Consider the following 18,539-nt stretch of genomic DNA (forward strand, 5'->3'; position numbering starts at 1 on the left):
TCATCTAATTGATTGAGCCATTTAATTTTAATATGAACTTTGGGTTCAAAAATAAGTTTTTTATGTTCAATTTTGATAATAATGTAATTCCAACAAATAGTATTAAGGGTTATAGGGCTATAACTTGGACAAGTCCAACCCAAACATTATGTCCCAACTTGAGGTTTGGGTTAATATGAACAAAGTTTGAAAGGGTTGAGATTAGACTTGGTTTAGAAAAATACTAACCTAAATATATTGGGATTGACGTGTGTTAAATGTATGGGCAACCTACTAACACCCGAATCCGAACATTATTAGTTTTTAATTATATTATTTACTATTTTATTTAAAGTATAAAAAATATAAAAATGATAAGGAATGAACTCTTAACATTTCTTACTTTTCAATTACATTAGACTAATGAGTTTATTATTTAAATATCTTTGAATATTGAAATTTGAGTTTAAGGGTTATTATTTATCTTAAATTAGTAATTAATAATATATTTTATAAAATAATTATTTTATTTATTAGAATATTTCATTCTTGACTTTTTATCTAAGAACCTGTGGGAACTCTTGGAACTGGAATTGCCAACAGGTTTCGATGTGGGTTGGGAATTTCCAACCCAAGAATTAGTCTTCCAACTTGCCAAATTGTAGTCTTACGAGGTTGGAGTGCAACAATGAGTGTACATATTTACTATTATAGCAATTTTTTAAATTTAAAAATAGAAAAATATATAAAATAAAAAATAAAACATTAAAATGTGGAGGGGTCTAATTTGATTGCTCCCAATTATTAAATTATTATTTGATAATATTACCAATATACTTAGAATTTTTAAGATTTGTTTCTATAAAACTTCATCTTGGACAAACATTATGTCTTAAAAAAATAATTTTTCTATATAACTTAATATTTGGATTAAATCTTCAATTTTCTTAAATTCATACTTAATTTTGAAAATAAACTTAAAATTCATTATTTAGGGAAAAAAACTGATATTAATATTATATTTTACTGTTGAATTATTTTATTTTATTTTAGTGAATATTAGACATGACCATGAAAGAGATTAGATATGTGTATTGTTTGTAAAAGGTCTAGAGGGAAGATCAAGGGGAGAAGGTGGAATGAAAAGTTTAGGGTAAAGATTTAGAAAATGCTTGTAAAAATGATTGAGAAATATATCTTTTCATATTATTAGTTACTTGGGTTAACTTCGTAATTTTTTTTACTTCTAATTTATATAAGTTTAAGTAATATATTTCTAATTTTACATAAGCTTTTTTTTTTAAAAGCATAAATTTTCCATAAAGTCAAGATCTAGTTAATTTCGATTTTGATGATAATAATGTTATATTTAAATCTAATAATTATATTTAAGTGTGTTAGTTAAGAAATATATATTTTTAAAGAGACATTTTAAGAAGATATATCAAAGGGAAATCAAATATTCAAAAATCAAGTGAAAAGGCAAGATGAAACTTTGATTTTGCACTAAATTTTGGATAGCTTCCTATGATAATTATGAGGCAAGATATTTGAAGTTGAGGAAATCATCATTCCAACGCTTCCAAGAGTTTGAAAATCAAAGTTTAGACAAGGAAGATATGGTTGAACGAAGCAAATTGTGTAATGTTGTTCGTTTTCATATAATAAATTGCGAAGACCTTTTTGGCACTTATTGGCTCAATCGGGTGGTCAACTAGATCACTCGTATCTCATAACAATCACCTTTAATACATTAAACGTACAAAAGCTAGTTAGATGATTAACCAAAACTTTTGGAAGATGTTTTTAATCGTTAGCTGGTTTGCAATCTCTACATAAAATGTTATTAACTCCGTTCGGTTTTTTGAAGGATTTAATATTAATTATCATTGGAGAGTGCTTTTTAGTACACCTTTGTTCAAAACCTTACATGTTTATTTTGTGCACATCAATCCTAGATCCTTGAATCAAATTATAATACTAATAAGTTATTTCAACAAATTACTTACATCCTTACAAGATATCTCTTGAAGGAAATTGTAAAAATCTCTTAAAACCATGATCCAAGTATAAGACTTTGCGGACTTTGGCTTAAAAACCCTTGATAATAAAACTTTTACTTGGTTGGAATTTGACAAAAATGCCCATAGGCAAAAATTGAAATAATCTCTTGTAACACTTGGTGTTTGCATTTTCTCTACACCACCCTTCCCAATTTATTTTAAGCAATTGTTGTTTAAAAAATATTTTTTAAATATGATTTCCAACTTTAATTTATATAATAATAAAATAAGTAGTAAGATAATTGTGAATATAGTATACTAATGACATCATCGAAAAAATAGTAGTTAACATCATTATAAATATTTAATTAAATGAAGAAAATAATAATTATAAATAAAAAGGTTTCTTCTTCCTTCTTTTAGTATACATAGAATTTATGTGATTAGTATTTGACTAATTTTTTTCCTTAACCACCATGGATTTTGGATTTTGGATTTTGCGCGTAAAGCCGCGTTTGGGAAGGGAGAAAAAGCAGTCAAAATTGCCACCACATACTGTTTTTTCATTTGTCAAAAGGAAAAGTCATATTTTGCTGCTCACTTCCTTCGAAAACCCCACTTACCAAACAAAATTACCTCAAAGCCCCCATGAATTCCTCAATTGACGAATTTGTAATTCCTGTTTTCCCGATTACGAGACCGAAAGGAGTCCATTCAAGGACATAAATGTCATTAATAACTATCCCGTCACCCTTGAATTTTCCTCACATTCACTACTCACACTATAAATAAAGGAATCTGTGCCTTCATTTTCCGTATACAAAATAACAAGTTTCAAAGAGAGAATACCAAAATCCCAATGGAAGGTCTCATACCATTTCTCTTCAACGCCATCAAGAGCAAGAAGGCTCACAGTGGCTACAGGTGCCTCTCCGAAGGCTCCAGCCGCGGCTACCGCCTGTTGGCCGGGCCGGACTCCTCCCATGGCTCGTCTCATCGACGAACCAGGTCGGAGTTCCAGGCTCCCAAGTATGATTTCACCGATCGGCAGCCGAGTCTAGGGTTTGTACGGTCGCTCAGCGTTAATAAGGATTCTCTGTTCGCTCATACCGCAGCAGAAGGCTCAAGGCAGATCGGTGGTTTCAGTAATAATTTCTCCAAGAAGATAAATTGAAATGTGTGTCGGAGTTTACGATTGTTTGATTTGTGATGACGTCTTCAGCTGAAGTTCATTCTGTAGATGTTGTAATTGTATACAAGCGTGGAGGGTTCGATTTCAAGACTGATTTGTCTTTCTAGTTTTTAATTCTGCAAATTGTGTAGTTCATATATATAAATCCAATTCAAAATTGTTCAATTTCAATTTTCAATTGTTCCGGCTCAATGTCATTGTGTCAATCAATGCTGCAAACGACCTCACCGGATTCCACAATTTTGTTTCTGTAAAAATAATTGATTAGATCTTTAGCCTCTTGCTTGTTATGGTAATGGCTTGTTTGGATAAACATTCCTAGATCGGAGGTGGATATGGAAAATGACTTCGTGCTTTGAGCAATCTATTAAAATGGGATAAGGGTTGACTTTTACACGTAATGATAATTCTAATTTTATCTTTAAATTTTAATTAAATACAAGTCCATTTCTTAAAATTGTTGAAACTTATTTTCCACAATATAGAGTTTCCGGTTTAAAGGATGAAAAACATTTTAATTTGTTTTAAGTGAGTCCATGTGATGTTTTTTGTTTTGTTATCGTTCTATTTCAGCTCGTGAAAAAGATTTATGATCTTTAAAATTTATTAAATTCAAATATTTAACATAGAATATTCATAATTACTTCCAGTAACAATCGTTCAGTATACAAAAATCTCCTATCTAAATCTTCTTCAAGAAAAAAAACTAAGAGAAATTGGATTTGTTTTTTATCTATCTATTTGCTTTAAATCATTGTTGGTTCGAAACATGAATTTATCTCTCTTATTTATAAGAATCAAATGAGGTTTTTTTTATTATTTGTAAAACTTTATTCAACTCAAATAATGATGTAATGATGTTGAAGTAGTAATTTTTTTAATTAAATATTTATAATGATTTATTATTAGATTAGTCTTTCGTACTTGAAGAAGTATTAGATCAATGAATTAATCCTATTGTGTCACTTGAAGATGCAGATTAAAAAATAACTCATTTATTTTATATTTGTATCCTTTTATTTTTATATAAATTTGATTTTTATAAATATATAAATATAAATGTCTATTATATTATGTATTATAAAATATATATATTATGAGTAAGTTCTAATTTTCATGAGCATAAATTTTTATTTTTTTATTTTTAATAATTTATTAAATAACAATAAGTTTAAGTTTTTATGAGGATAAATTTTTCATTTTATTTTTATTTTTAATAATTCATCCACACACAATCATAGATTTTTTTTATTAGGATAAGCTTTGAAGAAGAAAATACAATCCATTTTGGGAAGAATCCCTTTAAAATTCTCTTGCTCCAAGCTATTCTCATCTTGTTGGTCAGCATCTACAGCCTTGTGGCACCTTGAATGGATGGTCAAAATCCATTAGCTTGGTTGAGAATGGATACTTTGCCACTATTCAACCATTTTTGTCACGTGCATTTTGTCACAAGATTCAACCTTAGGATTGTTACGAAGTATGCACTAGGACGAGAAGTCGATTGATTAAGAAATAATTGATATTTTTAGTTAATTTTCTGATTGTATTATTACATGCTAACGGCATTAGTATTAATTATTGAAGAGCCGTAAAAGTCAAAGCAATTTGGCTACTTGTTTTACACGTGTGATTATTGGGTTGGATTTGGGGAATGGAGATTCAAGGAGTTGACTTTGTTATCATTCTGTTGGCCAACAAGAATAAGGTGGGCTCCTAGAATGGATGGCATTGTCAACGTGGATTTGCATTGTGGAAAATTCGTATCTTTCCTTATAAATTCAATAGTAGTATTAAATTTGATAGTGTATAAGGTTTGACTATGTAACAGTTTGTTTACAATTTTTTCACATACTAGCAACTCCAACAGAGCAACAACCGCTGGAATTGGACTGAAGGGTACTAATCTTCTAGACTTTCTCAATCGGTGCAACTCCTCCATTACTTACTCACAAATGGACATGTAGTTCAGCTTGGACGACATCTATATCCCGTTGAATAGAAAATTCATATATTAACTTGGATATAATATAAGTGAACATATGTTATATATATATTAAATAATACTTATATTAAATATTATTTTATAAATATTTTTTAATCATAAATTTAATTTTACAATAATAAAATTTTATTTTATAATATAAAAAAATCGATAAGAAAATAAAGTTATGATATATCCTATGTATTAATTTAGGATTAACATATCTCATATATAGAAGGGATCTAAAAAAAATTGTAGATGATATATCCCGTCTTTAATTTTATCTCATAATTGATTGAATATAAAATAAAATTGTAATAGGATAACTTATTTTATTCAATCACTTTCCAAACAGGAATTATATATAATATTATTTAATATTATATTATCTCTTATTATATCCTATCAACAAAACATAACTTTATTTTATCTCATATTATATATCCCATCAACAAAACATAGCTTAAATGGCAAACACAATCTCTCTACAAACTTGATAATTTCTCTCACCCTTATCCCAACCAAATTTTAAGTGAATTTGGACAATCTTTTTTTAATTTAGAAAAAAATAACCCAAATTTAATTTGGGTTCAACTTTTATTAGGATATTAAATAACTTGAGCCTAACAAGAAACTCAATTAAGTATTTAATAATTATAATTATATAACACTCAATTCATTTTAATATTAGAAAAAAGTAGGATTTGATTCACTAATATAAAAATATTTGGAAAAAAATCCTAATTTTTTAAATTACTATTATATTCATTTATTTTAAAATAATTTGAAATACATGCATTTTTTTTAATGAGTCACACAATTATTCCCAAAAATATCATTTTACTTGTCATGTCTTTAAAATCAATTCATGACTAGATTTCTTTATATAGAGTTTGTCCTTATAGATATTTTATTATTATTATTATTACTATTATTATATAGATTTTTTTTAGAAACAAACACATTGCAGGATTCTTATTTTAGTTTGCAAAAAAAAATCTTATTTAAATAAGATTAATATTTTTTTTCCTAGAATTTTAAAAGAAAATATTATCAAACATATCCTATTTAATCATAATTACCAATTCAAAAAGTAATAATGTTGTTTATTAAATAATAAATAAGAAAATTAATAATATATAATTATTTTGTTCATGATTAATTTATTTAATATAAAATACTTATTTATTTATTTATTTTTATACTATATATCAAAGTCCAACCATATTGTAAAATATTTTATATGAGAAAAACTCTTTCAACAAATTTTATTATTTATTATATTAAATAATTATTAATATTAGAATAAACTCTTTATTTTTTTTTTTTCAAATTCTTGCTTTATAATATTTATAGAGGAAAAAGTTTCCTAATAATAAAATAAAATATTAATAATAATAAAATATCTAAAATGATGGGAAATATTTACGTGAAGAAAACTAATTGTCAATTGATTTGGATGACATGACAAATAAGGAGATATTTTTAGGACTAATTGGATGACTCATTAAAAAGCACATATATTTTAAATTATTTTTAAATAGATGAAGATAGTAATACTAATTTAAAAAATTTGAGGGTTTTTTTTTCATATATTTTTATATTAATGAATCAAATCCCACATTTCAAAAAAAAAAAATACAAATTCTAAAAAATGAGGGCTTATTTGGTAATTGTTTACTAGAATAGTTTTTTGTTTTTTAGAAAAAAAAATATGTTTAACAATAAAAAAAATATTTTTTGTTTTTTGTTTTTAAAAACAAAAAAAAAGTTTTTAGAAAATATTTTTTAATTATTTTATGTTGTTTTCACTTGCTTTTTAAGAGATTTTAAAAAAAAATTATATAAACATATATAGTGCTTAAAAATGAAACACTAGGCATAAAAATTATTTTTAAAATATATTTACAAATATTAAAAATAAAGTAAAAATATTTTAATTTTTCAAACAAATTTTAACTTTACAAAAATCAGATAATATTTTTTAAAAATTGTTAAAATTATTTTTCAGATCGGTTTTGAACACAATTACCAAATAGACATTTTTAGTTTTTTTTTTTTTTTTTTTCATTTTTAGTAAATAAATAAATAATGTCCGGGAAGTAGTTAGAGCCGGCCTGAGTAATATCACTTTCCAGCCCCGCCCTTCCACCGGCGGTCTGCAGAAACAGTCGCCGTCCTACTCATCTCATGGCAATCTCATCAATATTCGACGGCGGAGAGCTCAGAAGGCAGTTTCACAGTGCCGGAATAAGCCCTAACTTCATCCCTTTCATTTGGAAGTACGTGGTTCAAAACCCTAACTGCGATTGGGATGACATTACTTCGTTGCCTTCCGCTGCATACCCTCTCCTTCGGTCACACTTCAAACCTTCTACTTCCAGTCTCCACACGGTCATCGATTCGTCCGACAATGTCACCACCAAACTCCTCATCAAGTTGCAGGTTCTCGCCTTTTATGATCTAGGGTTTATGGATAAGATCGTCATTCATAATTTTCCATTTGATGATTTTAATTTTACTTTTTTTAATTATCTTGTGATTCTGATTATGGCGAGGACCTAAAATATGAGTTAATTTTGGTTTTGTGTGGAACAGAGTTTATTTTGACAATAGGTTTTTTTTTTTTAATGAGGTAATTTTATTGGAACTGACTCCACTTTGTCATTGCTCTAACACAAACGGGCAGTGGATGAAAATATGGTGTGCACATTCTCCTCTCCAAAAGCTTAGACACAGCAAGAGCCCTAAATAAGGCCTCTTGGGCTGAAGTAAATAATTTTTGTTGACCTTTTTATTAGCCACCAACCAAGCAAAGGCCTGAACTTTTATGGAGTTTTAGAATTTCTCAATCAGCTTGTTTAGAGGAAGGAGAAGGTGAATCCACATTTAAAAGGGGTGGGGAGAAAGATTTATAGGAAAAGAAACCGCAAGGCCCCAAGGTCCAACTTCTTTCATCAGGGTAGGAAGGGGAGAAGAAAAATACTGTAAACAGGATTTGAGTGCCTTCTTTCCTTCTCTTTTTGCCATTGCCACTGCAAAGGTTCTTGGGTTTCGGATTTGTGAGAGGAGACGGGTGTAGGAGGGTATTTTTTTTTAATAGGTAAAACAAAGAATATATATTAAAAGGAAACACCAAACAGCGTCTCAAAGTATATAGGAAGTATACACCAACCGCCAAAAGGCTCAACCAAGTGGGGGAGGGAGAGAACAAAAAACATCACATGTCCTCATTTAGAACCTAGCCAATCGATAAAGCTAAATAGAGAAGTAGGGTCCACATCTACAGGCACCCTAGACCAAGACCACAGATTATGAATAAAAGAGTTTTTTATCCTTTGGACCGAAAACTCTGCATTATCAAAAGCAAGCATGTTCCTCTCCTTCCAAACAGTCCAAAAGATACATTGGGGTAGCCTTACGAACTTTACCCATAAAGGACCAATGCCACCCAAGGAGTGTCTTTTAACTGAAAAGGAAAGAACCCAAGACACTCCAAAGAGAGTAAAAAGCAGTTGCCAAAGAATCCTTATCTTTGCATAGTGGAGAAGAATGTGATCAACAGTTTCTTCTTCAAAGTGACAAGGAAAAAAATTGTTTGCCAAAGAAAACCTCCTTTGGACTTGGTCCAAACTCAAGGCTTTTCCCCATGTTGCCTTCCAAGCAAAAAAAGCCACCTTGGGTGGCATGCAAGAACTCCAAATGATGCTCCATGAGAACAATAAAAGGTCATTGGGCTCCAAAACGGAATTGAGGGATTTGACTGAAAAATTTCTGCGCTTCGAAACTATCCAAATCACCATGTCTTCCTCATTCCTATACGCCCTTTTTGGTTGAAATTTCAGCTAAAAACGCTCCACACTTTGCAACTCCCAATCATTAAATGACCTAGAGAAGTGAGGAACCCATCCACCCCCTTTGCCCTTTGACTATTGAGTTTCAAACATCCACCACCTATGCATTGTTAGAAACAACTAGGGCAAATAAGGAGGGGAGGTAAACACAAAGCGGTTTGTCTCCACACTATTGTCCTTCCAAAATCTCACTCTTTGACCATTACCCACTTAGAAAGATATTTTGCTGTTCAATAGATCTCAATCCTTTCTTATGGATTTCCAAAGGCGAACACCATGCCCATCCCTCACCTCACAAGGAGGGCATTAGATGTCTTGTTTCATAAGGTCTTTCCATGATTGGGTGTTGGATGCAGTAGAGGCTTTCCTCTTGAAGCTTCAAGAGGAATCAGTGTGGAGGGACAAGGAGGATGGCTTATTCTAGCTTGAGCAGGATGGAAAATTTTCAGTGAAGGGTTTCTATTTTTATATGGAGCTAGATAGAGATAATAACTTCCCTGTGAAGGTAATTTGGAATCCTTAAGTCTATCAAAAAAAAAAAAAAAATTGGAATCCTTAATTATCGACAAAGTGAGTTTGATTGGAAGCAACTTGGGGAAAGATTTTGACTTCAAACCACTTAAATAGAAGGGGCTAGACGTTGGCAAACAGATGCTTTCTGTTTAGGATTGAAGAAGAATCTGCTAAGAACATCCTTCTTTATTGTGCTACAATAAAGACATTGTGGTTCCTGAATTTTTTTTTTATAAGAAAAAAATGCTAATATATTAAAATGTGTCAAAAGACGACACACCAAAGTACATGTGACGCATACAAATAATGCCTAAAAGCTCATTGAACAAGAGAGAACACAAAAAACAACATCCTCTCTTGACAAGAATCCAATCACTCTACAAAATCGTTGTGGTACTTATTTTTTTATTGGTCAGCATAACATGGGTGATACCTTCTATAGTTCATGAGACCCTTTTAAGTTAGCAGGGGACTTTTGTAGGAAAGAAAAGAGAGAAGGCATGCAGAGCTGCTCCATTGTGCTTTTTCTAGATCGTTTAGGAGGAGGGAAATATTGGATCATTTGAAAATGTAGAGTATTTGGATCTGATGATCAAAAACTTGTTCTTGCGTTTCTTTTTGTATGGGGCTAGGTCATTTGTAGATGGGGAATCATGCATGAAAGAGTAAACTAGCTATGGGAAGACTAATCTCAACAGGGAGTAGAGGTGAGGGAAAAGATGGCTTGAGAGCTGATCTCCCATCATATATCCTCCCAAAAATAAATATTGGATCTATCACCTGCAACAAAACAAACACAAATGAAGCACTTGGTAACTTGGGGTGTCAACTTTCAAGGGTGTTGATGCACATTCTAACTACAATATTCACATCCCGCCCATTATGAATTCTCTTGTATATTTTCATCTTGTGTAGTCTGAAAATTGGCTAATTCAAAACACCGACCTTTTTTGCATTGCAAATTCTTAGTCATAGGTGTGTACAAGATGCGCGGTTGTGGAGTTTCACTTGATAGCTTTATATGATTAATATCCATAGATAGCTCATATTTAAAATTCACTCCCACTCTCTTGAAGCAGTGCTTTTTTTTTCTTGTCAATTGATAGACTTTGCTTTGGTAGCCTTTTCATATAAAAGTGTGAGTTGGGCTCTTTATTGATGTGTGTTCCATATCATTTTTACCAGAATGGATCTTTTGTAGAAGCTGTGATTATGAGGTATGACACACGTTTAGGGAAGTATGGTGGAAAACCTCGTCCTGGAGGTCCAAGGTCAACCTTGTGCATATCATCTCAGGTATCATATTTTCCTTTCCTCTATTACATGGCAAGAAGTACTCCTTATCATTTGGACATTGTTGCTTACATTAAACCAAGGCCAGAAATCTGCTATTTTGGTGAGATTTGAATCACTTCTCATGTCATTTTCATGGCTGGAAGGTTTGCCCTGGTCCATACCTGAGGCATCTTTATGAAAGGAATGTAGAGAATAATATTGGTTTTCAATATATGGCACTCAATTTTTTATTGCATTTGATATTCAAAACCAAGACAATTTTTTAGTCATGTTTTATTGATTTCAGCTAATATAACTTCCGTTTCCTTTTCTTTGTTGTCATTGGAGTTCTGTCTTCACCTGCCACTTATGAGTTACAAATTTGAGTCAGTTTCTTGTACAGATATTTGATTCCACTTGCCTTTTTCCTTTTGTTACAGGTGGGTTGTAAAATGGGCTGCAAATTCTGTGCAACTGGAAGCATGGGATTTAAAAGCAATCTATCCTCAGGAGAAATTGTGGAACAATTAGTGCATGCTTCTCACTTTTCGCAAATACGGAATGTTGTGTTCATGGTAATGACCTTTTTCTTCTTGTTGTTGTCGTGTGTGTGTGGATCTGGGGGTGTTGAGGGGTGAGGGTTGTGAAATCATCAATTTATTTTCAGCGTTAATTTTTGACAGTGTTTCTCATATGAAATGATTCCAACTCTGAATTTGGATAAATCCAGTTATTTTTGGCTTGAGTCCAGAACATCATGTTGACTAATTTCCAGAATGCCACTTTGAAGCCATTTTATTCACTTGATAAGTGGGTTTATAGTTGATCCTCACAAGAAAATATCAGCAGTAAAATAAATTTTCTAGAAGCTTGAAATATTATATCTTATTGTTATGTTATTTATTTATTTGAAAAAAAACTAACAAACAAACAAATTTAAAACCGAAAACTGATGGAAGCCTTTATGGTATTTGACCAAACTTGCTCATTATTTTTTAATATTTAATTTTCTTGAGCTTCTGCCGGAAGCTAGTGGGTTTTGGAATTAGAAATGTTACCATGTGTGAGCACTTGAACCAATCTCTAGATATTGGAATAAAAAATGCTACTATATATAAGCAGTAGAAACAGGCAGAAGAGCTCTCTGCATCTCAGCTTCTGTGGCATGTACATTGCCACAATGATTCTTATGCTTAATAATTGGAACTAAATTTCCCATGCTACTGTCTCAATATACTTCTATGATTATTATATTTACATTACAATCAGAAATGAGGATATAGTTCTTCCATTTTCTACCCTTCCTCTTCACTGTGCATGCCATAGTTTTTCTGATAGAAACCTTACCTAATGCCTTCAACTATAAGTCTGTAAGTCTTCAAATATAAGCCTATAACTATTTTGGCCCCAAATATCCTTAAAATTGTATGTCCTTTCCTTGATTATCAATTTTGTGGGCAGGGAATGGGAGAACCTCTGAATAACTATTCTGCCTTAGTGGAAGCTATCCATATCATGCAAGGATCTCCATTTCAGCTATCACCAAAGAAAATCACTGTATCAACGGTATACGCTGCAAACTCATGATATGCCTAAGCCTAACCTTCTTTTGATTTTCCATGAAAATTATATACCTGTTGGATCATTTTATTTTATTTTTGTCGAAGGTCTTTTAGTTGTTAATTTTTTCTAAATTGACTAGAAATCATTATCCTGCTTGCTCATGTAGCAGAAATCTTGTCATTGACCATCATACCATGACTTATAAGTGGTATCATAAAGTTGCCCTAGTTTCCTGATCAACAAGGACATGTCTTACACAATATTTACTGTAATTTCAAAGTATTATTCATAGATATTATAACATTTTTACTGCCCTTGGACTGTATGCCACTACCACCTTGGAAGCTATAAATTGACCTGAGAATTTTATGTGGGTTTGGCTGATGGAAAGTGGAAAAGCAGAATAAGTTCATTGATTAATTGTATGAAATAATGAAGGCAAGGTCTAGGTTAGATAAAAAGATGACTACAGCTGTTGCAAAAGTGCATATCTCTTTCATTCATATGTTAAATGGAAAGAAGCTGTATAATTTCAGAATTTATAAACCTGAAGAGCAATTGAGTGATGTGTTCTTGTGTGTCTTTGCCTTAAAATCTTTATTGGAAGGGGGTGGGGAGTTTATTTAGTTGTCTTTGAGTTTGTTTTGAGTCAAGCATCCTAGGAGAATAATTTATCAAATAATTTTGTTTCATTAAAAGACATTATAGGAGTGGATAGGATGTTTTATAGTCTTCTCTTTATACATGGCCTCTAAGTTCCTTTTCTTTTTCACCTGTTTTGGATGGAATAGAAAAAGAGTAGAATTTTTATTTTTTATTTTTTTTTCAGAAAATTGGCAAGGTTATAGCTTAGATTTCCACTTATACATTAGTTTTTTCTTTTCTAATTTTGATCAGACTGTTAGTTGTTTTCATGCCATGTTAGCATGAAGAAAAAAAATCACAATACACCATTTGAAAGGCAGCTTCATTTGATGATTTTTAGTCATCTGGTTACAACATTAGTTTCATGGAAAATTAAAAAAAAAAAAGAAAAAAACTTCGACCGTCCATAGGTTTGAGTTCTGAGGTCAAAGACCAAAATCATCAGATGGAGCTGAATTTCAGTGTGCTTAATGTAGTACTAAATGAGACATCAATTTATGGATATCATCCTTTTCTTGATGTTGACATGGCATGGTGTTAGTGGGAACCTAAGGTGAGATCCTTTCTTCTCCCTGAACTTGGGTTTCTTCCTTTGAACTTATTTTGTTCTCTTTTTCCCTTTCTCTATGTCCTACCAGAAAAGTTATACCTGTGTACTTTTAAGGATAATTTCAAGCTGCCTAAAAAATTTAGAATAACCCATGAATATTACTCAGGTGAAGGCTACTCCTACACTAAAAGCATACTGGTTGAATTCAATCTTCTTCAGGTAGGGATTATTCATGCTATCAACAAGCTCCAAAGTGATCTACCAAATTTGAACTTGGCAGTATCACTGCATGCACCAGTTCAAGATATCCGTTGTCAGATAATGCCTGCAGCTCGAGCTTTTCCTTTGGAAAAGCTCATGGATACCCTGCGGACCTACCAAACGAATAGGTAAAGATTAGATTTACATCACTGATCTGCAGAAAAATCCTTTAAACTTGCATTTTTCTCTCTTTTCCAGTCATTTTTAGAGTCCCGATATCTCATTTTTAATTGGATTTTCAGTGGACAGAAAATCTTTATTGAGTACATAATGCTTGATGAGGTGAATGATGAAGAGCAACATGCTCACCAGCTTGGGAAATTGCTGGAGACATTTCAAGTGGTAAGATCTATATTTCAAATTACTGCATGCAGAAACTCTGCTTCATCATGCTTTTGCTATGAAGAGTGTGCATATTTTTCAATATGTGGATTACTGATTAGTTAAACAGATTTTCAAATATGTGGGAAGTAATTAGTTGTTTTTATGGCCCACATAGTGGATTTCATAGTCAAATAACTTATCCAACAGAGACAAAGGATAACAGACCATAATGTTGACACTTGCTAAATTTTTGGGCAACAGGTTTTATAGTTAATCTCAGGTTTAGGGTTATTACGTTGAAGCTGCAGATTCAATTAAGGATATTAAGCAGTGACTCCTGAAGCCCTAATGATTTGCAGACTTTTCTTATGGAATTTAAGGTAGTGTTGGAAATGGGCACAAGCACGGACCAGATCTAAAGTTGCCTCCATCTTGAACTTAACCCATTTATAATCAAGTTGAAGAACCTCTCTCTGCATTATTTATTTATTTATTTTTTAAATTGATTTTTTTTTTAATTAAGTAAAGATGTGAGAATTCCCAAAGTAGGCAAACCCTTGTACTCAGGAGTGTACAAAGGGGGTGAACCCTTTATAGTCAGGGGTGTACAACAAACACCTAGGAGCAAGAAAACCAAAAGAAAAGCCCTTTGCACGGATAAGCAGGTTGAAAAGTCTTATGGAGTCAACTCAAATATTTAAAAATGTAAACATATAAGCCATCTATAATCAGGTTGAATTGGGTTAATGTTTGAGTGAAGCCTTTTCCTAGAACAATTTTTTTTTTTAAAGACAAAATAATAACAATTTAAGAATTAAATATAACTTCTGGAAAAACATTCTAAACCAGATATAATTCCCTATAAGCTACTACGCCGGCATTATGGAGTTTTGATGTCTTTTGGTTCAGTCTTTCTTTTCTTCCCCTTGGATAATCCCCTGTATATTCCCCGTGTGCTAGTGTTTGTTCCCTTTTGGCATTTTCTTATAGTACAATTTTTGCACATTAAAAATATCCGAAACTTCATATCTTCTTCTATGTGGTGATTGATGTGGCATAGTTGTCATACATTGTGCCCCATGTTTCCTTGGGAATTAAGCATACGAAAATCTTCCTTTCCAGAATCAGAACTGCTGAGTCTTGTTTTATTCATGACTACTGAATATTACACCATTATCTTGAAAGTGATGAGCTGATCTATTTTTATCGTTCATCAGGCCTCTGTTGTATATCATAGTCAAGTATGGAAGTTGCTTTTGCGATGGAAGAATTTGGGGCCATGATGGATGAAAGTTATTAGAAATTAGAACATATGAGAAAACGCTAGGAAGACATTCCAGAATACTCAATTTGATAATCCTCATTTAGAAGGTCTGAAATTTTGGCAGGCCTGAAATGATCTGGCCATACATTGTTCTTTTTTCAAGACATGGTTTTGGGGGGTCTTTGAAATGGAACAGTACTATTTTGGAATCATTACAATAAGCATACCAAATGCTCACTTTTCCAATTGTATGTGTCATTATTGACTAAAAGATTCTTATCATTTTTAGCATTGATCCACTCCTAACCTTTTCAGTGGATTGTGTTCCTTTGTGAGCAGGTTGTAAATCTTATACCTTTCAATCCCATTGGCAATCTAAGTTATTTTAAAACCAGTAGCGAACAGAAAGTTGCAAGATTTCAGAAAATTCTTAGAGGTACTTATAACATCAGGACAACAGTACGCAAGCAAATGGGTCAAGACATAAGTGGTGCATGTGGTCAGTTGGTGGTTAATCAACCAGATAAGAGGTCTACAGGAAGTGCTGGTCTCTTAACCGACATTGAAGATTTGCATCTTTGATACAGCAGTTCATTTCAGGTGAGGCAGATTTATTTTTATTGTAGGAAGTATTAACATTAAATTCCAGTTAATCTTGTATGATGGAATAAATTTATCTCTGATCAACACAGGCACCTTCATTCTTTTATTATTGTGTCTATCTATAATCCCAACTATTACTATAGGTTACCGAATCTCCTAAATACTTATATCCAATTTTAGGTATATCTTAAGTGTCTAGCAAAAGCCATCCCTGTAAAGAAATGATTAAAATTACGATTGATAAATATTTGGTAATTGTGATGAATTAAAGAGGATGCACATGAAAAGCCAACCCTGCACGTCATGAACTTGGCACAATGTGGCACCACACAAGCAAGTGATCCACCTATTGTAGACATCCGTAGATGCACTGGGATTGACCAGGATGATCCATTTGCTTGAACTAAGATGCTAATTGTCAGCAGTTTGTCCATTCTACATGTTCAAGTTAAATAAAAGTACCTCACCATGTTTATGAAATTGCAATAAGAAGGTTGCAGGTTTAAGTGGTAAGTAGTCAGGTTGGGTTGTGAGAGGTTCCAGGTTTGAGTCCTTTTGAGTCCTAGGTAGAGACAAAAAATGAAAAAAAGAAAAAGAAAAGAAAGAGAGTTTGTATATTAGAAAAAAAAAATTGCAATAAGAAGGTTATTCAATTGTCATTTGGATGCACTTTCTGTTTTATGTCTTCAAAACAAAAACAGAAAATATGAGTAAATACAAAATATAGGAACTGATATAACTTACCATAAAAAGATAAAGGTTTTTAAAGACTGTATAAAAAACCTGGGGTTTTTAAAACATTTCATCACATGAAAATTTAAGAATTTTAAAAGTAATTTTTAATAGCATAAGCTAAACTTATACATTTTGTTTGAGTTCCTACATTTTAAATATTAGTTGTTACTATTTTTTATTTTTAAAAACAAAGATATAAAGTTTATTCCAATGTCACCTTCTTGTCCAATGAGAATTGGGTGGAAGTCTTAGATCTTGATGAAGGATGTTGGCTACATCACATTTGGAAAAAGTAATTCTTATATATATATATATATATATATATATATATATATATATATATATATTGTAGGAATAGATTAGGTTGCAAAATAATTGCCAAAGTAATGCTTTTGGGTCATGTGGATAGGTGTTGTTTTATTTTTTTGTGGCAAAAACAAAACTAGTAATTTTGGTTTAAAGCTAATTACAAAATGCTTTGAAACCAACCCAAGCAATGTTGGTTTTAAGATGACTTCAAAATTGCTCTAAAACCAGCATTTGCAATTGTGGTTTTAAGGTAAAGTTTAAATTAACACTAAAACCAACATTAGCAATGGTGGTTCTAAGCCAATTTCAAAATTGTTCTAAAACCAAAATTGGCTTAAAACCACCATTGTTAAATGCGGTTTATATTTGTGCACCAGAATCAACAATACCAATGGTGGCTTTAATAATAGAACCGACTTTGGCTACTGCAGTTTAGTTCATATACTAAGACCAACTTGGCAATGTTGGTTTTTTGCTTTATTCAACTTCAAATTAAAACCAACAATGCTAATTATGGTTTTATGATGAAGTTTAAAAACCAAACACCTCCTGTCCACATGCTTCACAAGGATTACTTTTGACAATTATTTTGCAATCCAATCTATTCATGAAATATATATATATATATATATATATATATATATATATATATATATATATATATATATATATATATATATATATATATATATTTTAAAGAAAAGCTACTTTTTCCAAAACCTCTACAATTTGGATAAGGTTTGCTGGTGGATGAACTGGTATTCTTAATTAGCTATGCCAAGTGTTTGATCTGTTATTGCTTTAAAGTGAGCAATTCACCCCCAAGAAAAATTGTACCTTGTGATTTTTTAGCCAGATTAAAATTCATCTCATCAATTTTCTATTAATTCTTCTATTATCTGTCCCTCAATTCTTTCTTCTTTTTTTTTTCCTTTTTCTTTTTCAACTTATGGAAGACAGAGGATGAGGTATCTTATCACTGGTATTCCTGCATTTTGGAGTGTTGGAAAGAAAAATTTTGGAATGATTAAAGTTGATAACACCTGTGTTTTCTAATTTTGCATGCAGGTTCTTGGTGGAGGGAATTGAGCTTGAGTTTGGAAGTAGCCCTCAGTTGAAGTCGGAAAAAGTTTCAAATGATTTTTCTTCTAATTAAATGAGTGAATTCCCATAAAATTAGGGCTTTTTGTAAACTAGAAGGATCAGAGAGCAGAGAGATTATTCGTGACAGTTCTTTGTTCATAATATGTGGTCACCGAGGTTTCACTTGTTTGATCAGAAACTGAAATTTGGAAAAAAAAAAAAAAAAGAAGGGGGGGAACCAAACATTGAGATTGAATATTGGTCTGATTGTAATTTTAAGTCTGTGCCCCCCATAAGGTCCATACAGAAAAGTAATTAAAGCGCTTTCTTTCTACTACAATACTTCTTCTGCTTGGTTTGATACGCATCTTCTGCACTTCCCTTCTTTCAGAGCCTGTTGAA

At 31.6% G+C, this 18,539-nt stretch overlaps 2 protein-coding genes across 2 annotated transcripts; both read left to right on the top strand.

The window, feature by feature from the left end:
* Positions 1–2,801: 2,801 nt before the first annotated feature.
* On the top strand, positions 2,802–3,352 carry LOC100854891 (uncharacterized). The gene has a single exon (XM_003631639.2). The coding sequence runs from the start codon at positions 2,842–2,844 to the stop codon at positions 3,154–3,156; it is 315 nt and encodes a 104-aa protein (XP_003631687.1). The 5' UTR covers positions 2,802–2,841; the 3' UTR covers positions 3,157–3,352.
* A 3,858-nt stretch (positions 3,353–7,210) lies between these two features.
* Positions 7,211–18,477, top strand: LOC100259962 (ribosomal RNA large subunit methyltransferase N-like). Its single transcript, XM_002265251.4, has 8 exons — positions 7,211–7,603; positions 10,711–10,821; positions 11,241–11,375; positions 12,262–12,366; positions 13,778–13,947; positions 14,062–14,161; positions 15,747–16,007; positions 18,123–18,477. The coding sequence occupies exons 1-7, from the start codon at positions 7,349–7,351 to the stop codon at positions 15,987–15,989; spliced, it is 1,119 nt and encodes a 372-aa protein (XP_002265287.1). The 5' UTR covers positions 7,211–7,348; the 3' UTR covers positions 15,990–16,007; positions 18,123–18,477.
* The last annotated feature ends 62 nt before the right edge of the window (positions 18,478–18,539 follow it).

This window comes from Vitis vinifera, chromosome 3, assembly GCF_030704535.1.
Source record: "Vitis vinifera cultivar Pinot Noir 40024 chromosome 3, ASM3070453v1".
Classification (NCBI taxonomy): Eukaryota; Viridiplantae; Streptophyta; class Magnoliopsida; order Vitales; family Vitaceae; genus Vitis; species Vitis vinifera.